Source organism: Carassius auratus, linkage group LG45M (assembly GCF_003368295.1).
Source record: "Carassius auratus strain Wakin linkage group LG45M, ASM336829v1, whole genome shotgun sequence".
Taxonomy (NCBI): Eukaryota; Metazoa; Chordata; class Actinopteri; order Cypriniformes; family Cyprinidae; genus Carassius; species Carassius auratus.
The window spans coordinates 1102774-1122052 of NC_039299.1; the positions used below are offsets into that span (position 1 = coordinate 1102774).

The 19279-nt window shown below is 33.6% G+C and overlaps 2 protein-coding genes across 5 annotated transcripts in view; one reads left to right on the forward strand and one right to left on the reverse strand.

Annotated features, from left to right (window-relative positions):
• Positions 1 to 19279, reverse strand: part of LOC113068554 (gephyrin-like) — a 1122288-nt gene that overhangs the window by 368178 nt on the left and 734831 nt on the right. The gene's annotated exons all lie outside the window — the stretch shown is intronic.
• The window catches only part of LOC113068569 (wiskott-Aldrich syndrome protein family member 1-like), a 36928-nt gene that overhangs the window by 13629 nt on the left and 4020 nt on the right, over positions 1 to 19279 (forward strand). Inside the window, exons 2-8 of one of the 2 annotated variants that reach the window (XM_026241345.1) lie at positions 1545 to 1704; positions 2541 to 2675; positions 6796 to 6949; positions 8859 to 8976; positions 15998 to 16054; positions 17661 to 17824; positions 18039 to 18197. In XM_026241345.1, the coding sequence (XP_026097130.1) occupies positions 1572 to 1704; positions 2541 to 2675; positions 6796 to 6949; positions 8859 to 8976; positions 15998 to 16054; positions 17661 to 17824; positions 18039 to 18197 (920 nt within the window). In that variant the 5' untranslated portion in view covers positions 1545 to 1571. The remainder of the gene's footprint in view (positions 1 to 1544; positions 1705 to 2540; positions 2676 to 6795; positions 6950 to 8858; positions 8977 to 15997; positions 16055 to 17660; positions 17825 to 18038; positions 18198 to 19279) is intronic. The other variant, XM_026241346.1, reaches the window with a different exon arrangement.

A 19279-nucleotide genomic window follows, 5' to 3' on the forward strand; every position in this document is an offset into this window, starting at 1 on the left:
AATTTAAGATTTAGATGTAAAAATAAGATGATATATTCATGCTCGTAATATCAACATTTTTTGCATTCAAAATATAATCTAAGACTACATAGATAGATAGATAGATAGATAGATAAACATGATAAAGCGATATATATAAAAAATAATACATGCACACAAAATTTTGATATTTTTTGATAATTTGATCATTGTTTCACTTTACATACATATTTACTTATCTATGAAATAAATTTGGCATAAAATGTCTTTTGGCAGCCTGAATCAAATAATGACTCAAATCAGAGCTGTTAAAATGTGTGGTCTGCATTATCCCAGCTCCATCCAGTGCATTCTGGGATAGAGCATGCCATGCAGTTTGCTGTATGTACATTTATGCATTTGTTAAACGATTTTATGCAAATGTGCATTCCCTGGGAATGTGTACAGACAATGCAGCAGGTCAAAGGACACACAAATGAGAGTTCACTAGTTGAGATGAAGACATAATGAGACACAGATCCGTGGATTCACGAGCGATAATGTGTGCGTTACATAAGAGTCTGCTCTCTCTCGGCTCTTTTGTTTCATACAAGAGAACCTCAGGAGACTCTAATGGAAACCAGCTGTTGGGCCGATCGCATCTACAGCTGTCCTGTGCTCTGATTGGCTGAGGCCGAGCTGGCTGCGCTCTGATTGGCTGAGGTGGAGCTGGCTGTGGTCTGATAGGCTGCTGGCGTCTCTCTGTGATTGGTCTTTATGCAAAGGCTGTGGGGTGTTTGTATGGGGTCAGTTTTAGAGACACTGCAAATCGAATCAGTCAGACATAACAAAGGAGCGTTCACAGCTCCAAAAGATTTGTCTGAGATACAACTATTTGAAAATCTGGAATCTGAGGGGGCAAAAAAAAATCTAAATACTGACAAAATAATCTTTAAAGTTGTTCAAATGAATTTCTTAGCAATGCATATCACTAATCAAAAATTAAGTTTTGATATATTTACGGTAGGATATTTACTAAATATCTTCATGGAACATGATATTCATATGCTAATTATTTTTGGCATAAAAGAAAAATTGATAATTTTGACCCATATAAGAATTAGTTTTTCAGCTACATGATTCATTCTTATTGTGTAAACCAGTGACTCTCTCTCTCTCTCTCTCTCTCTCTCTCTCTCTCTCTGTTAGGTGTGGTGAGCGAGCGAGTGACTCTGTCTCTCTCTCTCGACTCTGTCTCTCTCTCTCAGGTGTGGTGAGCGAGCGAGTGAGTGACTCTCTCTCTCAGGTGTGGTGAGCGATCGAGCGAGTGGGTGACTCTCTCTCTCTCTCAGGTGTGGTGAACGAGTGAGTGACTGACTCTCTCTCTCTCTCTCTCACTCTCTCTCAGGTGTGGTGAATGAGCGAGTGACTCTCTCTCTCTCAGGTGTGGTGAGCGAGCGAGTGACTCTCTCTCTCTCTCTCTCTCTCTCTCTCTCAGGTGTGGTGAGCGAGCGAGTGACTCTCTCTCTCTCTCTCAGGTGTGGTGAGCGAGCGAGTGACTCTCTCTCTCTCTCTCTCTCTCTCAGGTGTGGTGAGCGAGCGAGAGCATCAGGATGCCGCTGGTCAAGCGCAGTATTGAGCCTCGTCACCTGTGTCACACAGCTCTGCCACACAGCATCAAGAACGAGCTGGAGTGTGTGACCAACATCTCTCTGGCCAACGTGATCCGTCAGCTGAGCAGCCTGAGTGAGTCCAGATCACACACACACTTCTGTCTCTACACAGCACTTCTCATGTGACACATCTGCAGTCAAGTACTCTGCCTAAACCTAAAATCAGAAGAAAAAAAAAGTTATATTTTTAATAAATTGTTTTTATTATTATTATTTATTTTATATTAAATACTATATAAGAATATATAATTATATGTATTATTTTATTTACTTTTTCATAAATATAATAATTTCTCTCTCTCTCTATATATATATTATAGAATATCATTAACTTTAACTAAATTTTTTGTATATTTATTAGTTAAATGGTAACATTTGCTGAACAGAAAAAACTAAAGCAGAATTTGTATTTTCCATGAAAAATTTAAAATAATGTTTTTATTATTTAATTTAATTTATTCACGTTATGATTTTTCCCATTTTATATATATATATATAATATACAATTTCTCTATTCTACTATTTTTAATTATAATATTTATAAATAATATTTATAAATAATATTTCGAATAATATTTATTGATCATGATCAAATCAGTTGAACTTCAAAAATATAAAGAAAAAGTTTAGATATGTTATATTTTATAAATTGTATAAATGTATTAAAAAATACCTTTTGCTGCCTCATTTTATCATTTTTTATTATTATAATTGATTTGTTGAACTGCCTTAATTTAAACAAAAGCTAATTTTATCATGTGCTCATTTTTTTTTTGCAGTAATAATAAAATAATAAAAAAATTTAGAAACTTTAAGGTTAATTATGATGAAAATAAAGCACTGTTAGTTTTGATTGGGTGTGTGTGTGTGTGCGTGTCTGTAATCCGCCTCTGGTTTGTGTGTGTTCAGGTAAATATGCGGAGGATTTGTTCGGAGAGCTCTTTAATGAAGCTCATTCCTTCACTTTTCGAGTGAATTCGCTTCAAGAGAGAGTCGACCGCCTGTCAATCAGCGTCACTCAGCTTGACCCTAAAGAAGAGGAGTGTGAGTAACACACACACAAACACACACACACACACACACACACACACACTACCGTCGGGTCATCTGGTTGGAATGAGAAGTAGAGTTGAGAGTCATCAGCATAGCAGTGATAAGAAAAGCCATGCCTCTGAATGACAGATCTTAAAGATGACATGTAGATGGAGAAGAGAAGTGGTCCAAGTACTGAGCCTTGAGGAACCCCAGTAGCAAGAAGTTGTGACTTAGAAACCTTGCCCCTTAGAAAATTACTGGAGCAAATCCATTTTACAAAAAAGGGCTCTTTGGATAAAAACTTCTGCATAAATGTAAAATATATGTGTATATATACATATACATTAAGTGTCTACAATGTTTAAAACAATAAATATATATAATATATAATATAATAAAAATATATAATACAAACCCGTTTTAAATATATATTTTCACTCAGGAATTGCACAAAAAATTACCAATTATGTAATTTAGTTTGTTTTTAATATATCTGTATAATTAAAAAAGAGAGAAATGTTGCCTTAATAAAATAAATAAAAGTTTATGAAATCAAAGAAAGTTTATGCATGTAATAAAATATTTCTATCTAAATTTGTATTGTATTTCAGTTATATTTATTTAGTTTTAAGTAATTAATTTTTTCATTATTGATTTGTTTATTATTCTTTTTATTTAGGTTTTAATCAATCCAGTGTTGTTGTCAGATATGTTCATGAAAGGCCCACATGATGTTTTACATGAATCTGAATATTCTTCTAACGTATTTAAACCACACTGACCGAAATATTTGACTTTGAGAAAAAGGACTGGAGAGGATTTCAAAGAGAGAAGGAAAAACATTCACTGAAAACAGATGGAAACATTAAAGATGTTGCTGTTTCTGCCCATAGAGGATATTGAAGAAGAGCTGCTAATAAACACACACACATTGATTAACTGAGAGTGTGATTCACATCAGTTATAAAAGCTCTGAAAGAGTGTTCATTCTTCCGCATGGCTCCATTCTTGGCAGATATCGACAAACCGTCCCTGTGGCTTTCGCTCTTTTGCATGTAAAGATTTTCCTATAAAAGCCGTCATCATTTACTCACCTTTGTGTCGCTTCAAACCCACACGCAGCTTATTCATCTGAGGAACACAAAAGGAGAAAATCTTCAGATGTCGGGCAGCTCGTGCCTTATGAATTAATTCACACGGATAATGTCTTTCAAACTGCGAAACAGACAAGAGCACCATTAAAACACCTTAAGTTTTATAAAATGCATTCACTTCTCTTCTCAAACCAACATAAACATCACGACTGACTCAAACGTCCTGCCAACTTTTTAATTATCTTGTTTCTTTATGTTGTAATTTGTATTCAGACACATATTTTGGTAACAATACATCATGCAAAACAAATAGAAACCTCATTTCATTTTTTGTTTGACTTAATTTCGTCTTGTTAAAAACCCTTGTTAAAAAGAAGGGCACTTAGTGTACTGAATGTGTACTTAAAATCTTATAAGTATATTTTTTTAAAACTGTATTTGCATAGAATATATTAATAAAATAAAAAGCAACTTAAGTGTACTTAACACACTTTTGAAAGTGCACTTTATAATAATGTCAAATTAAAAGTTTTACTTTAAAGAACATCTTAGGGGCCGTTTGCACAGAATGCATTTTTCCATTACATCGTCCATGGTTTTTCTGTGTAAACACACTATTATAAATAAATGGAAAATATAATATATCTTTATTTAATTGAAATTAACATGCAATTAAGTGTCTGAAAACATTACATTTACTTTGCACTAAAGTATATTATTTCAAAGTGATTATTCTGTATTTATGTGTCTGTATATGTGGCCTTTAATTGCAAAAGAAAAAACATTAATGTGTTTTAAAAGCACTTAAATGTTGAGTGGATTTCAGAGTAGTTGCCGGTGTTTTCTTCTAATAATGCAATGCATGTAGTCTTTTTCTGGTATTTAATCATCCAGTAGGTAAAGGTCTGAGCATTTTGAGCACTTGTAATGATGCTAGAGTTAACAAAAAACATGCATAAGTTTATTTGTGGTATCTAATAACAACAATAAGACCAAAAGTAAATAAATAAATAAATAAATAAAGCAGAATTGGCAGACCCTGACCATTGGCCAAGCAACTGATCAATTGCATTTGCATGCAAAATTACCTAATTAGCATAAATTACTTTAGCAGTAAGTATGGTTTTGTATTGTCTGACAATAATTGGGACAATTAGCTGATTACAATGATGCTGAGAGAGCTCTCGGTTCGGTGATTATTCTGACATCAGACAGCGCCATTAAAAAGATTTAATTACACTTTAATTTCCCATCAACCTCAGTGTCACCAGCTGCCTGTCAGCAAGAGAGAAATAAAGACGTTGGTACACAAGAGTGATGGAAATACACCTGGATAGCAGGAAAAAGACAAAGAGATGAGAATATGTGTGGAGAGACAAACATCCAAAGCTTTACTTCAAATTATGATTAATGGCTCTCGAGGTTGTGCGTTACTTTACTTCACTCTCCAAAACGGTTTTGTTAAAGAAACTTTAATGAAGTACAAAAGTTCAATGAAAGAAAAAAGGTGTATTCACAAAGAAATGGCACTGAATTAAACCTGAAATTTTGAAAAAAAGATGAAAAACATACTGCAATAATCTTTGTTTTATTTACAACTTTTAATTTGTTTTGTTTTTTTATAGTGTTCAAGTGACTTCTTTAAAAAGTCTCAAGAGTAATATAATAAGCATCAATATTAAATAAGTCTAACAATAATAATAGTCACATTTGAAGAAGAAATGATTCAATACAGAAATTTATTTAGAAATTTTCACTTTCCTTGATGCAAATTGCACACTATTGTCTTTAATTATAGTGTAAATTACTGAGGTTTCAGCATTAATAGTTCACAGGTCAATTAGTAAGTATGGGCCTCGTTCTAAATTAAGTATTGGCTTGAATCTACCAAGGAATGAAAAGTTTCTTCACAATATTTTTTTATGTTATAGTGCTCCCTATCGCTGTAAATTATTCAGATTTGGCATGTTTACTGAGATTGTCCTAACGTACATTTGCACCATTTTTTGTGAAGTTTGGACTCTGTATTAACAATATACAGGTCTGTTAGTCATTATGGGCCACATTCAAAAGAAGTATTGGCTTGCATCTGCCAAGCAATGAGATGAATCAAAATTAATTGACAAATCTTAATCTGGAGCATCTCTAGATGCTACATGCTAAACGTCATGTACACGGAACAAAAATGGGCTTGAAAAAGTCGGTTTTTATTAATCACTGGGAAAATGTAAACCCATGTGTCGTCCAGATTCAAAATCAATAGAAGATTCAGAGCGAAGAATTGAGACTGTTTGACTGTTTCCATCTAGTCTAAATCTGATTTATTCACTCTTAAAATGCATCAGTCATAGATCCAAAGTTCAACTCAAATTCAAAGTTTTTTTTACATTACAGCGCCCCCTATCGGTGTAAATTAATGAGATTTGGCATGTTTAATCACAGTGTCCTGATGTCCATCTGCACCATTTTTTGTGAAGTTTGGACTCTGTATTAACAATATACAGGTCTGTTAGTCATTATGGGCCACATTCAAATCAAGTATTGGCTTGCTTCTGCCAAGCAATGAGATGAATCAAAATTAATTGACAAATCTTAATCCGGACCATCTCTAGATGCTACATTCTAAACTTCATGTACACAGGACAAAAATGGGCTTTAAAAAGTAGGTTTTTATTAATCACTGGGAAAATGTAAACCCACGTGTCGTCCAGATTCAGACTCAATCAATCATCAATCATAGATCGAAAGTTCAACTCAAATTCAAATGTTTTTTTTTTCATTATAGCGCCCCCTATCGGTGTAAATTAATAAGATTTGGCGTGTTTAATCACAGTGTCCTGATGTCCATCTGCACAATTTTTTGTGAAGTTTGGACTGTGCATTACCAATATACAGGTCAATTAGTCATTATAGTACTGACTTCTATTATAAAAAGCTGAAAACTTCCATCTAAAGGTCATTCTGTACATTCGGTCAGCCTCACCTGCAGATATAAGCAGATGTCCGTCAGTGAATGCTGTGTGTTTGTGTCTCAGTGTCTCTTCAGGACATCACCATGAGGAAGGCCTTCCGCAGCTCCACCATCCAGGACCAGCAGCTGTTCGAGCGTCAGTCTCTTCCCGTCCCCATGCAGGAGACGTACGAGCTGTGCGAACAACCTCCGCCGCTGAACATCCTCACGCCCTACAGGTCAGAACCACATTCACACATCAGACCCCACGGAAATATTCACACGCAGACAGCATCTGGAGACGGCTGATCATTCGACTTACATCACCTCAACATTACTCAAATAACACGAACAGCAATGAGAAAATATGCAAGCCCATTTCTGCCACTCAAGACTTAATATTGTTTGTCACTTTGCTTCTCCACTCAATAAGAATTCATTTTTCAACTCAAATGATCTGAGCTCATATTTTTGCTCTGTATTTTTAGTGTTAGTGACTCATTGGTGTCTTTTTTTATTTCTCCCGAGGACTTTTAGTTGATAATCCATGAACTATGCAATCAAACAGTGATATCCTGATATCTCATTTATGCAGTTTTGATGTGTTTCTGCTGCTGTTTTCACACCGAGCGAGTGTTTCTGGAATTAATGCTTGTTACTGGAGGCTGGAACATTTATTTTGAGAGCTGTGTAATATGCATGAGCTCTCACTCTTCACACGTTCCCTCCTTACTTCATGAACACGCCGGCAACGGAGGTTATTTTATTAGACATCAGGACAGTTGTTTCCTCTCCTCATGTAAAACCATTGTCTTCAACTCCTGCTAAAAATGGTGCAAATGTCTGCACGTTTTCTGCATGGTGCTCATCTTCAATCTTTATTATACATTTTACAGAAGATGTCTTTTCTGCTCACCAAGGCTGCATTTATTTGATTAAAAATACAGTATATATTGTTTTATATTATTACCATTTATAACCGCTGTTTTCTATGTGAATATCTGTTCAAATGTAATTTATTCCTGTGATCAAAGCTCTATTTTTGACATTTGCACATTTAGGGATGTGCAGTAGAGCTGGAAAATTACATATTAATTAATAATACAATCTCATATTAAGCTATTATTTTTCTGCCTTTTGGAAATATTCAAAATATATATAGATCATTTCTTTTAACACCTAAAATAATTTAATATTTGGGTTAAAATATTTTTTTAGGTTAGAAAATAATTTCAACTAAATCAACGCTGAATCCCAAAAATCTGAGCTTTTTTTGTAAAAACAAACAAAAAAAGGAGTAAAAAATACAACTTTTGCATGTTTAATTAATTCTGAATGATAATATAATTTACATTTGTTATATTTTTTATTTATAAATATAAAAAAATATATTATTTAATTATATATATATATATATATATATATAAATATATATGTATGTATATAACTATATATGTATGTATATATATATATATATATATATATATATATATATATATATATATATAAAATACATGAACATTTTTATATTTTTACATTCATTTCGTTTTATGAAAAGACATTTTGACAGTCCAATTATCATTATAAAAATAGTATAATATAAAATGTTTATTTAACATAAACAAGATCAAATACGTGAAATATTATGTAATTATTTTTAATTCAGTTAAATTATGTATGAAATTACATACATCTGTAAGTCCAATTGTCATCATGAAAATATATGTCTATATATTCAATATTCAATTAATTTTTTTATAAAATGCCAACATTTTGACAGTCCAATTATCCTAATAAAACAATATAATATATAAATATTTGTATATTATTATATAAAATATAAATAATAATTATATAACATATTATGTCATGATTTTTATTACAATTTACATTTTGTACATACATTCTTACAATCAAAAAAGTCAAAGAACAGATATTTATAATTCTCAGATATTATGGTTTCAAATGGAAGGTTGAGTCAAGTGCAATGCATTGTGGGATACAGCACTCTGTTATTGTTCTCTGTACTGCACATTTTTGCAAATGTACAGATTACTATGTACACTATGCATACGGCATATTACTCTCACACACAAACGGTGTGTAGTACGCCATCACTGAACACAGCTGATCTGCGTCTGCCTCTAGGGATGATGGGAAGGAAGGGCTGAAGTTCTACACCAACCCGTCGTACTTCTTCGATTTGTGGAGAGAGAAGATGCTGCAGGACACAGAAGACAAGAGGAAAGAGAGGCGGAAACAGAAGGTGAGGGGCGGGGCTACTTGAGAGGGGGTGTGGCTTGTATGCAAATGAGACGCGAATGGGTGTGGCATCTGAGGGAATCAACCACTAAAATCACATACATAATAACATACTGGATGTTATTGTTCAGTCATTTTTCGCTGCTCAGTCATTTGCTGTCATTGTGTGTGAGTTTGAATGAGCCGTTTCTCCTGACATGAGGCGTTTTCTGACTGCGTTTAGATCACAGACCAACACACACAGCGGACTAATCACAGGCTAATTAGCAGCAGATTGTGTTTTCACGCATGATTCTCTCGTCTCTTCTGTGACGTTACTGCGGTAAAACCGCTTGTTTTACTGTATATGGTGACACTACAGGTCAAAATGTTTCCTTGTATTTAAACAAAGCATTCAAAAAAATACACATAATATCTAAATGTATATTGCATTTCTACTTTAATCATTTCAAATATGCAAAGTATGGATAATTATATTAAATATTCACATTACAACTGATATGAATCAGTGAAAATATCGCAACTTTTATTTAATATTAATTGATATATATATATGTGCATGTGTATATAAAATCTAAAAAGTATTATCAATTTTAAAAATGTAAAAAAAAAAAACATAAAATGTTCTATAAAATAAAATATCCAATTATTTAAAATAAAATGTTAATAATAATTATTATATTATATTATTATGTATTAATATAAATAATAATTATAATAACATATTATGAATTAAGAAAATTAATGTCAATATTTATTTTGCCTTTTGGAAATATTCAATATTTGTCTCAAGAAATGGGAAAATTTTTTATTTAAAAAAAAAAATATTAAGAAAATAATTTCAACAACCAACAGTGACACCAAAAAATGTTTCATGCAAAAAGTACTGTAAAGGAAAAAATACAATTAAGTTGCACATGTAATGCAGCGACTAGCATCCAATTATCATCATGAAAAGTTTTATATTTAAAAAAAATTAAACTATTAAAAAAATTATGAAATTATTTTGATTTCAAAACTGAAACTGAAAATTATTATATTACTGGAAAAGACACATTACAAATATATGCAATTAAATGTGTTAAACACATCATGTAATCATAATGACTATGAGTCAACATTAGAATGAGGGAATAAAACACTATGTAGAATATAAACTGTTTTCCGAAGGCTTTATAAAGCAGAAAGGCTGTGTTCGCATGCAGACACACAGAGCGCCGAGCTGCTTCCCGTCATTCGTTCATATTAAGTGTGGAAATGCAGTGGAAGTGGGATCGGCTGCATTCGATTAGACGTGACTAGATTACATTAGGAGTGACTGATGTGTGGAAAACTGCTGAAAGAGCAAGTGAGATCAACTCCTGGCTTTCAGACCAGTGACATTACTATCCCAGCATAACTATACATTACAACAGTGACTGTAGCTCAACCGGTTTCAGAACAAACCACTGTTTCACTAACAAGCTCATTCTTCTAATGTAAATAAGTGTCTGTTTAATATCACACTGTATTGAGTCAAACTCAGTCTGATGCGCAGTGGACAGTGATGAACATATCTCTCTCTTTAAATAACACTGGGTTCATGCACTGAACTGGTTCATTCAGATGATTCATTTAAAAATAAAATAAGTACTACAATTACTAAAACTTAAAATTAATTAAATTAAGGCTAAACTGAAAAAAAAACCTGATAAAAATAACAAATGCACAATGCAAGATTACTATAATTTAAACAAAAAATAAAACGAAAACTAAATGTGTTTAAGTAAAACCAAGATGAAAATAATTAATACTAAAACAGTATATAAATATATTAAAGCATCACTCATTGTGACCCTTGTAGTGTTTATATATACACACACACACACACACACACACACACACCCACACACCGTATACACACACATATATATAAATGCAGACACAAACTATTAAAAAATACCAAAGTATAATTTTATTTTATTTAAATGTAATTTTGTATCAAATTAATTAAATGACTGGAAAAGTCACAGGAAAAATGGATTCAGTTAAATGAGCTGCATGTTTTAATCTGATTATATTAAAATATATATGTTAATGGAAGATAAATGGCAGAAAATTGATAAAACATTTATATAAATTGCTATAAAATATCAAAATTCATATTGATATAATTTTGATAGACGTGTGTGTGTGTGTGTGTGTGTGTGTGTCATAAATATTGTAATAATTTAGTACCAGGGTACATGAGAAACCATCTGTAAACTGCAGTACTTTACTGTACTAGTTGTCAAACTGCAGTTTCAGAGTCACTTCCTAAACTCAAAACTCAACTAGTTCTGACAACTGAGACTCAGACTGAAGATAAACAGGTTTTCCTGAAATAACTTCTCTTCAGATGCCCTCTGTGTCTCTCCCCGAGGAGCTGTCTGTGTGTGTGTGTGTGTGTGTGTGTGTGTGTGTGTGTGTGTGTGGTGAAGAGCTCAGAACAGCAGGAGTTTGTCTCCTGCAGGGATCGTGGTGTACGGCTTTGAAAGCCATGATTCAAACACAGATTACACTTAAATACAACATGCGCTCACTTTCCTTTAAACCCATCACATGTAAAATATTATTATGAAAGGCAGATTCACCACAGAATAAAACAATTAAAAGACTAATTTTGACTTATCTCACAAATTTGGACTTTGCTTTATCAAAATGCTGTGAAAAAGTCAGAAGGGTAAAATATATCCAGAATTGCAAAACAAACTAAAGTCTCTGTTTATATATCACAAATTTGATTTTATATCATAAATTATGGGCCCTATCATACACCCGGCGCAATGCGACGCAAGGCGCAGCGCAAGTGTGTTTGATAGTTTACATCTCAATTCTGAGTTTTTATCGCAATTCTGAGTTTACATCTCAATTCTGAGTTTATATTTCAACTCTGAGTTTGTATCTCAATTCTGAGTTTATATTTCAATTCTTAGTTTACATCTCAACTCTTAGTTTACATCTCAATTCTGAGTTTACATCTCAACTCTTAGTTTACATCTCAATTCTGAGTTTACATCTCAACTCTTAGTTTACGTCTCAATTCTGAGTTTACATCTCAATTCTGAGTTTACATCTCAACTCTTAGTTTACGTCTCAATTCTGAGTTTACATCTCAACTCTTAGTTTACGTCTCAATTCTGAGTTTACATCTCAACTCTTAGTTTACATCTCAATTCTGAGTTTACATCTCAACTCTTAGTTTACGTCTCAATTCTGAGTTTACGTCTCAATTCTGAGTTTACGTCTCAATTCTGAGTTTACATCTCAACTCTTAGTTTACGTCTCAATTCTGAGTTTACATCTCAACTCTTAGTTTACGTCTCAACTCTTAGTTTACATCTCAACTCTTAGTTTACGTCTCAATTCTGAGTTTACATCTCAACTCTTAGTTTACATCTCAATTCTGAGTTTACATCTCAACTCTTAGTTTACGTCTCAATTCTGAGTTTACATCTCAACTCTTAGTTTACGTCTCAATTCTGAGTTTACGTCTCAATTCTGAGTTTACGTCTCAATTCTGATTTTACGTCTCAATTCTGAGTTTACGTCACAATTCTGAGTTTACGTCTCAATTCTGAGTTTACATCTCAATTCTGAGTTTACATCTCAACTCTTAGTTTACGTCTCAATTCTGAGTTTACGTCTCAATTCTGAGTTTACGTCTCAATTCTGAGTTTACGTCGCAATTCTGAGTTTACGTCTCAATTCTGAGTTTACGTCTCAATTCTGAGTTTACGTCACAATTCTGAGTTTACGTCTCAATTCTGAGTTTACGTCTCAATTCTGAGTTTACGTCGCAATTCTGAGTTTACGTCGCAATTCTGAGTTTACGTCTCAATTCTGAGTTTACGTCTCAATTCTGAGTTTACGTCTCAATTTTGAGTTTATATCGCAATTCTGAGTTTACGTCGCAATTCTGAGTTTACGTCGCAATTCTGAGTTTACGTCTCAATTCTGAGTTTACGTCACAATTCTGAGTTTACGTCTCAATTCTGAGTTTACGTCTCAATTCTGAGTTTACGTCACAATTCTGAGTTTACGTCTCAATTCTGAGTTTACGTCTCAATTCTGAGTTTACATCTCAATTCTGAGTTTACGTCACAATTCTGAGTTTACATCTCAAGTTTATATCAGAATATTTAGAATATTTATCTTGCATCCTTAGAATTTATGTCTCACAAGTTAAAAGAGATAAGTCGTAATTTTATTTTGTGGTGGAAACAATCTTTTATACATTATATCATACAAGAAACAATAATCACAGACATCAGTTGTTGGCTAGTTAGTGGCACCCAGTGCCAGTGATGATGCCAGTTTCCCCTCTGTTACCATGGTGATGCCATCTTTAATACACTCAGAACTGAGTGAGAGGACAATAATAGATGCATTGATATGCAGACTGCTTTCTGTCATTAGAGATTCGACTACACGGACACCGATGGCAGCACGATTACTCAAAATAAAACACAAAATGCAATAGGGCTGTCAAAATGACTGAAAAACTAAATTCAAATTTTGATCTTATATATTATCAAAATTCGAATTATATTCAAATTTACAATGCATAATTGCTTTTTGCATCTCTCAAGATGCTGCATCGAGCAAAATATTACTAATGCACGTTTAATAGAAGCATTAGAATACATGACTGTTAAGTGAATAATATTTAAAAAATGTTTATAGACCAATTATAATTAAGTTGCTTAAACAACTATAAACAAAACAGCATCATGTATGCGTGCATAGTTTAATACAAAGCGCGGAAAGCCAATCACACAGAGAGTACATTTTCCATTTAAAAACAAGAGAGGCAGTGGGATGGGGAAAACCCGCCATAAATTCTCGAGATATGTTTTTATAAAGTTGAACATAATATAATGAAGAAACTTACATTGCATCTCGTGCGCCAATGGATTTTTATTTTTAATTTGACAAATATTCGAAATTCAAATTTGTTTTTTTTGAGAGCCCTAAAATGAAATATGGTTTATTGCGATTATGAAATGGCAAAGGCTGCAATTCAACTAAATAAATGCATGAGTGAAGCGTAGCACTATGTTAATTTACAGGTCAGCAGCTCATGTTTTCAGAGTCGCTTTACCATGCATTTGATACCAAAACATGCACCAAACATCTCCACAAGTGTGTAATCAAAAGAAAAGTTCTCCTGTGGTTTTCCTTCAAAATAAAAGTTTGATGAAAATGAAGAATTTAAGACAAAAATAAATATTAGCGTTGTAATTTCACAATTGTACTGTGAAATAATTGTAAAAAAATAAATAAATTAAAAAAATCATATGTGTTTTTCACACTAGTGATCTGATTATTATTACAAAAAATATCAATCACACTTAGAAATATTACTACTGTAATGTTCCCTATTGTTTAATATTTTTATAAATAATAATCATTATAAAAACAACTTAAAAATGCCTTAAATGTTTAGGTATAATCCTATTTATAATAAATAAAATAAAAGCCATGAATTTTTTTTTACAGTGCAAATTTTCAGGTTTAACACATTCACTTTTACATGCTATTATTTCAATTTTGTGTGCTTTTTGATCAAACTAAAATAATAGTAATCCACAGTTATTATTATTACTGATTGACATCCTAATAACCAGTAGTGTGTGTGTGTGTGTGTGTGTGTGTGTGTGTGTGTGTGTTAACACAACGTTCCTGAAATCATGCGCTCAATCTGTATGGTATGCTACAAGTGTAACATTTAAGGGAAATCGTGGTGAATGTTTAAAGTACTCCATCTCTAGGCGCTACATGATATAAACTATCTACGTTCTTTTAACGTTGCACTCAGAACACTTTGAGAACGCTTTAAACATTCAGTCATTATTTACTGACCTTCATGTCGTTTCAAACTCGTCTGACTTTCTTCTCCTCTGTGGAACATAAAATAGATATTTAGAGTTGAGTGAAAGTCAATGGGGTCCGAAACGATGGCATGCATGAGGACATGATTTTTAGTTCGTAATGTCACATAATGTCACTGTGTTTGTAATGTTGAGAAATACACGTCGTCTACACAGCATGTGCATGTGTTGTTGAGCTGTGTGCATCTCGTTTGTGTTTTTGTATGTGTTCATGACAGCAGGATGGTTTCAGCTGTGCTTCACACACACTGACCTGATGCAACGATACTGAGACCAATCCTTCCTGTTGGTACATTTCATTTACGAAGACATTTCTGAATCATATTTCATATTTAAAAGAAAAAAAAAGATACATAATTTTATATAAAAACAAATATTGCAATTTTTTTTATTTGCATTGTGTATATTAATTGGTTAATTTTACAACCTTTTTTAAGTATATGCATTATTTATGTTTCTAAATATTTATAAAGTTATTTTTACAAATACAGTTTTTTTTTAATTTTATATATATATATATATATATATATATATATATATATATATATATATATATATATATATATATATATATATATATGACAATTTTTGCAATATTTTGCAGTTAAGTTTTATAAATATTTATAAATAGAAAAAAGAAAATATTTTTGTCTTATTTATTTTTTTTTACAAAAAACATTTAAATATGTTTAATATATATATATTTTTAAAATACTTTTTTTAAATTGTGTGTGTGTATGTATTACAATATTTATAAATAGAAAAATATTTTTTTCTCCAAAAGGGCATAATTTATTTATTTTTGTCTGTTATTTAACTCCATCTTTTTATTTTTTTCGCTTTTTTCTGCTTTTAATATGAATAAATTCAGACCAATTATTTTTCAATAATTTGTGGACTAATTATACATATACTTTTTTTTAAATGCTATCAACCAGACGATAGATACCAGTATGGTCATCGCTGTATCGTGCATCACTCTTTGGCTTTTTATTTGTTATTTTTCATGTGTGTTTTCTAGATATTTCTGTGGACTGTTCTTCATTGCGGTTCTTTGTGTTTCGCTGTGTTAAATTGTGTCCTTGGTTCTTCTTTTGTCATCTTGTTTTGTAGTTGCAGGATCCCCACATGTATGATCAGGTCTATAAATATCTAGAGCTTCCAGTGCAGGTATGTGAACATCAGAGACGTACGGTCACTTTATTCTGACCTGAACAGGGATCCAAACAAGCAGCCGAGACTCTGTCGCTTCATCTGGAAAATCATTCAGTTACTCTAGAATACTCTAGAGATACGATTATAGATTTTAAGAATTTAAATTCGTTTTTCATTTTAAATTGTCCTTTTCCATTTTGAAGTTTTAATAATTTTGTAAATATTTATATTTTTGTTGAAAAAATTCATAATTTATTAGCATTTTGTCATTTTAGATTTTAAATACAAGTTAAAATTTCAATATTTTAGATGTATTTTTTTGTCATTTTAATTTTTATGTTTTCCATTTCCATTTTAACTTTAGTTAAAGTTTTTTAAATTTAGTTGCATTTTTACCGTTATAATTTTTATATTTTCCATTTTCACTTTATTTAATAATTTAGTTGTTTTGCCATTTTATATATATATATATATTATTTTTTTACTATTATATTTATATTTTATATTTGAATTTCACTTAGTTTTGGTAATTATATTGTTGTTTCATTTATTTTTATTTCATTTTCAGTTGTTTTAGTAAAAGTATTTTTTATGGTTTTAGTTTTAGTCTTAAATTATAAAAACCCTGTAAATTACACACACATGCATTGATAAAAACACAATGTATGTGTATTAATTTAGTGTGCATTTATTTTTAATAACTCTGCATCTGTCATGAATGATTTCTTCTCAGATATTAGTTCAAATAAATCCCAGTGTTTTCCAGACGATGCATCAGAGATCTCAGCGACGTGTGTGTGTCTGGTCTGGTTTGGTTTTTTCGTAAATTCTCTTTAACAGTCTTGATTCGGTCTAAAGTCAAACGCAGAAACACAAGCCATACAGATTTGTTTGTTTCCTGTCTGTCTGACTTGTCCAGCTTTTCCGTATGTGTGTGTGTGTGTGTGTGTAACCCTGATCGATTCACCATATACCGTATTTTCCAGACTATAAGTCACACTTTTTTTCTTGGTTTGGCTGATCCTGCGACTTATAGTCAGGTGCGACTTATCAAAATTAATCTAACATGAACCATGAGAAATGAACCAAGAGAAAACATTACCATCTCCAGCCACTAGAGGGCGCTCTATGCTGCTCAGTTCTCCTGTAGTCTACACTGAACACATAGAGCGCCCTCTCGTGGCTGGAGACGGTAATGTTTTCTCTGGGTCTAAATAAATGCGACTTATAGTCCAGTGCGACTTGTATATGTTTTCCTCATCATGACGTATTTTTGGACTGATGCGACTTATACTCAGGTGTGACTTATAATCCGAAAAATACGGTATATAAACGTATATATCACAACTTCTAAAAGTTTTTGTCAGATTTGATCTTCTATGTGCCATGGATGCTGTAATTATTTTGAGCAGACAAAATCAACGGATTTGATTGTGTTTGTGTGATTATGTTCATTTATCTTCTGATACACAGACCTGGTTTGTTCTCTCGTCACGCTCTTTCTCTCGGTGTGAGATCTTCATCAGCTGCTAAACCTGCTTCTGCTTCACTGTAGAGACTCACAGTAACTGCTGGAGACGAGGCTGACGCTCTGTGTGTGTGTGTGTGTGTGTGTGTCCAGCTGAAGAACATCGACCGTCCTCATGACCAGGAGAAGATCCCGCGAGCGCCTCACGACCGCAGGAAGGAGTGGCAGAAGAGGGCGCTGGGGGCGGAGCTTGCTGAGGACGAGGCTGAAGACAAGCACAAGGAAGCCAACGAATCAGCAGCCTTCCAGGAGCCCAGGTGAGCGAGCGCTTCTCAGACCACTGCCTCACAACGAGAAGAGTCACACACTGACACAGTTAATCCATGTGATAATTGAACAAGAGCTGGATTAATTGGAGTATTGGACTCTTCTAATATATAAAAAAGAAATGTTTGTGTGTATAGAGTGGTTTTGAATCAGAGACACTGATTCAGTGCGTCTGTGTTTGTGTCTCTTTCTCTCTCGCTGCAGGCAAGCGTACATCGATCAGCTGGACGGACCGTTCTCTCTGGCAGCGCTGCCGTACTCTCAGATGAACGAACTCCTGAACCGTACGGGAGACAGAAGCTACGGCCGCCCGCATGAGCCTCCGCCACCGCCACCGACTCACCCTCCGGGCTCCGTTATCAGGTACACACACACACACACACACTCACACACACACACTAGTGTGGGGGAAGTCATGGCCTAGTGGTTAGACAGTTTAACTCCTAACCCTAGGGTTGTGGGTTCGAGTCTAAATGATGCCCACTGCTCCGGGTGTGTGTTCACAGTGTGTGTGTGTGTGTTCACTGGATGGGTTAAATGCAGAGCACGAATTCTGAGTATGGGTCACTATACCTGGCTGAATGTCACGTCACTATCACACTATACACACACTATATACACACTATACTCACATAAACGCACTATACACACACATACACACACACTATACTCACATACACACACACATACACACACACTATACTCACATACACACACACACACACACACACACACATGCTCACAATACTCACACACACACACTATACTCACATACACACACACACACACACACACACACATGCTCACAATACTCACACACACACACATACACACACACACACACTATACTCACTTACAAACACACTACTCTTACATACACACACACACACACGCACACATACTATACTCACACTATACTCACACTCACACATACACACACAGACATACACTCACACCTCACACACACTATATTCACATACACACACACACACACACACACTACTCACACTATACTCACATACACACAGACACACACTATACACACACACACACTTCCACACTATACTTACATACACACACAGACACACACACACACACAATACTCACACACACACATAATACTCACATCCACACACACACAAACACATACTCACACACACACTACTCACACTATACTCACATACACGCACACACACAGACACACGCACACATACCATACTCGCACTATACTCACACTATCACATAAACACACATACTCACATATAGACATACTCACACACACACACACACACACACACACAATATACTCACATGAGGAAAAGCTTGACAGGTCAGACAGACTGGAAGCCAACAAACCCACTGTCTAGTTAGTTTGGGCAGTCTTGAGTTTTGCTCGTGTTTCTAGCACAGCATTCATCTCTGCTCATTATTCAGGCTCTTTACTG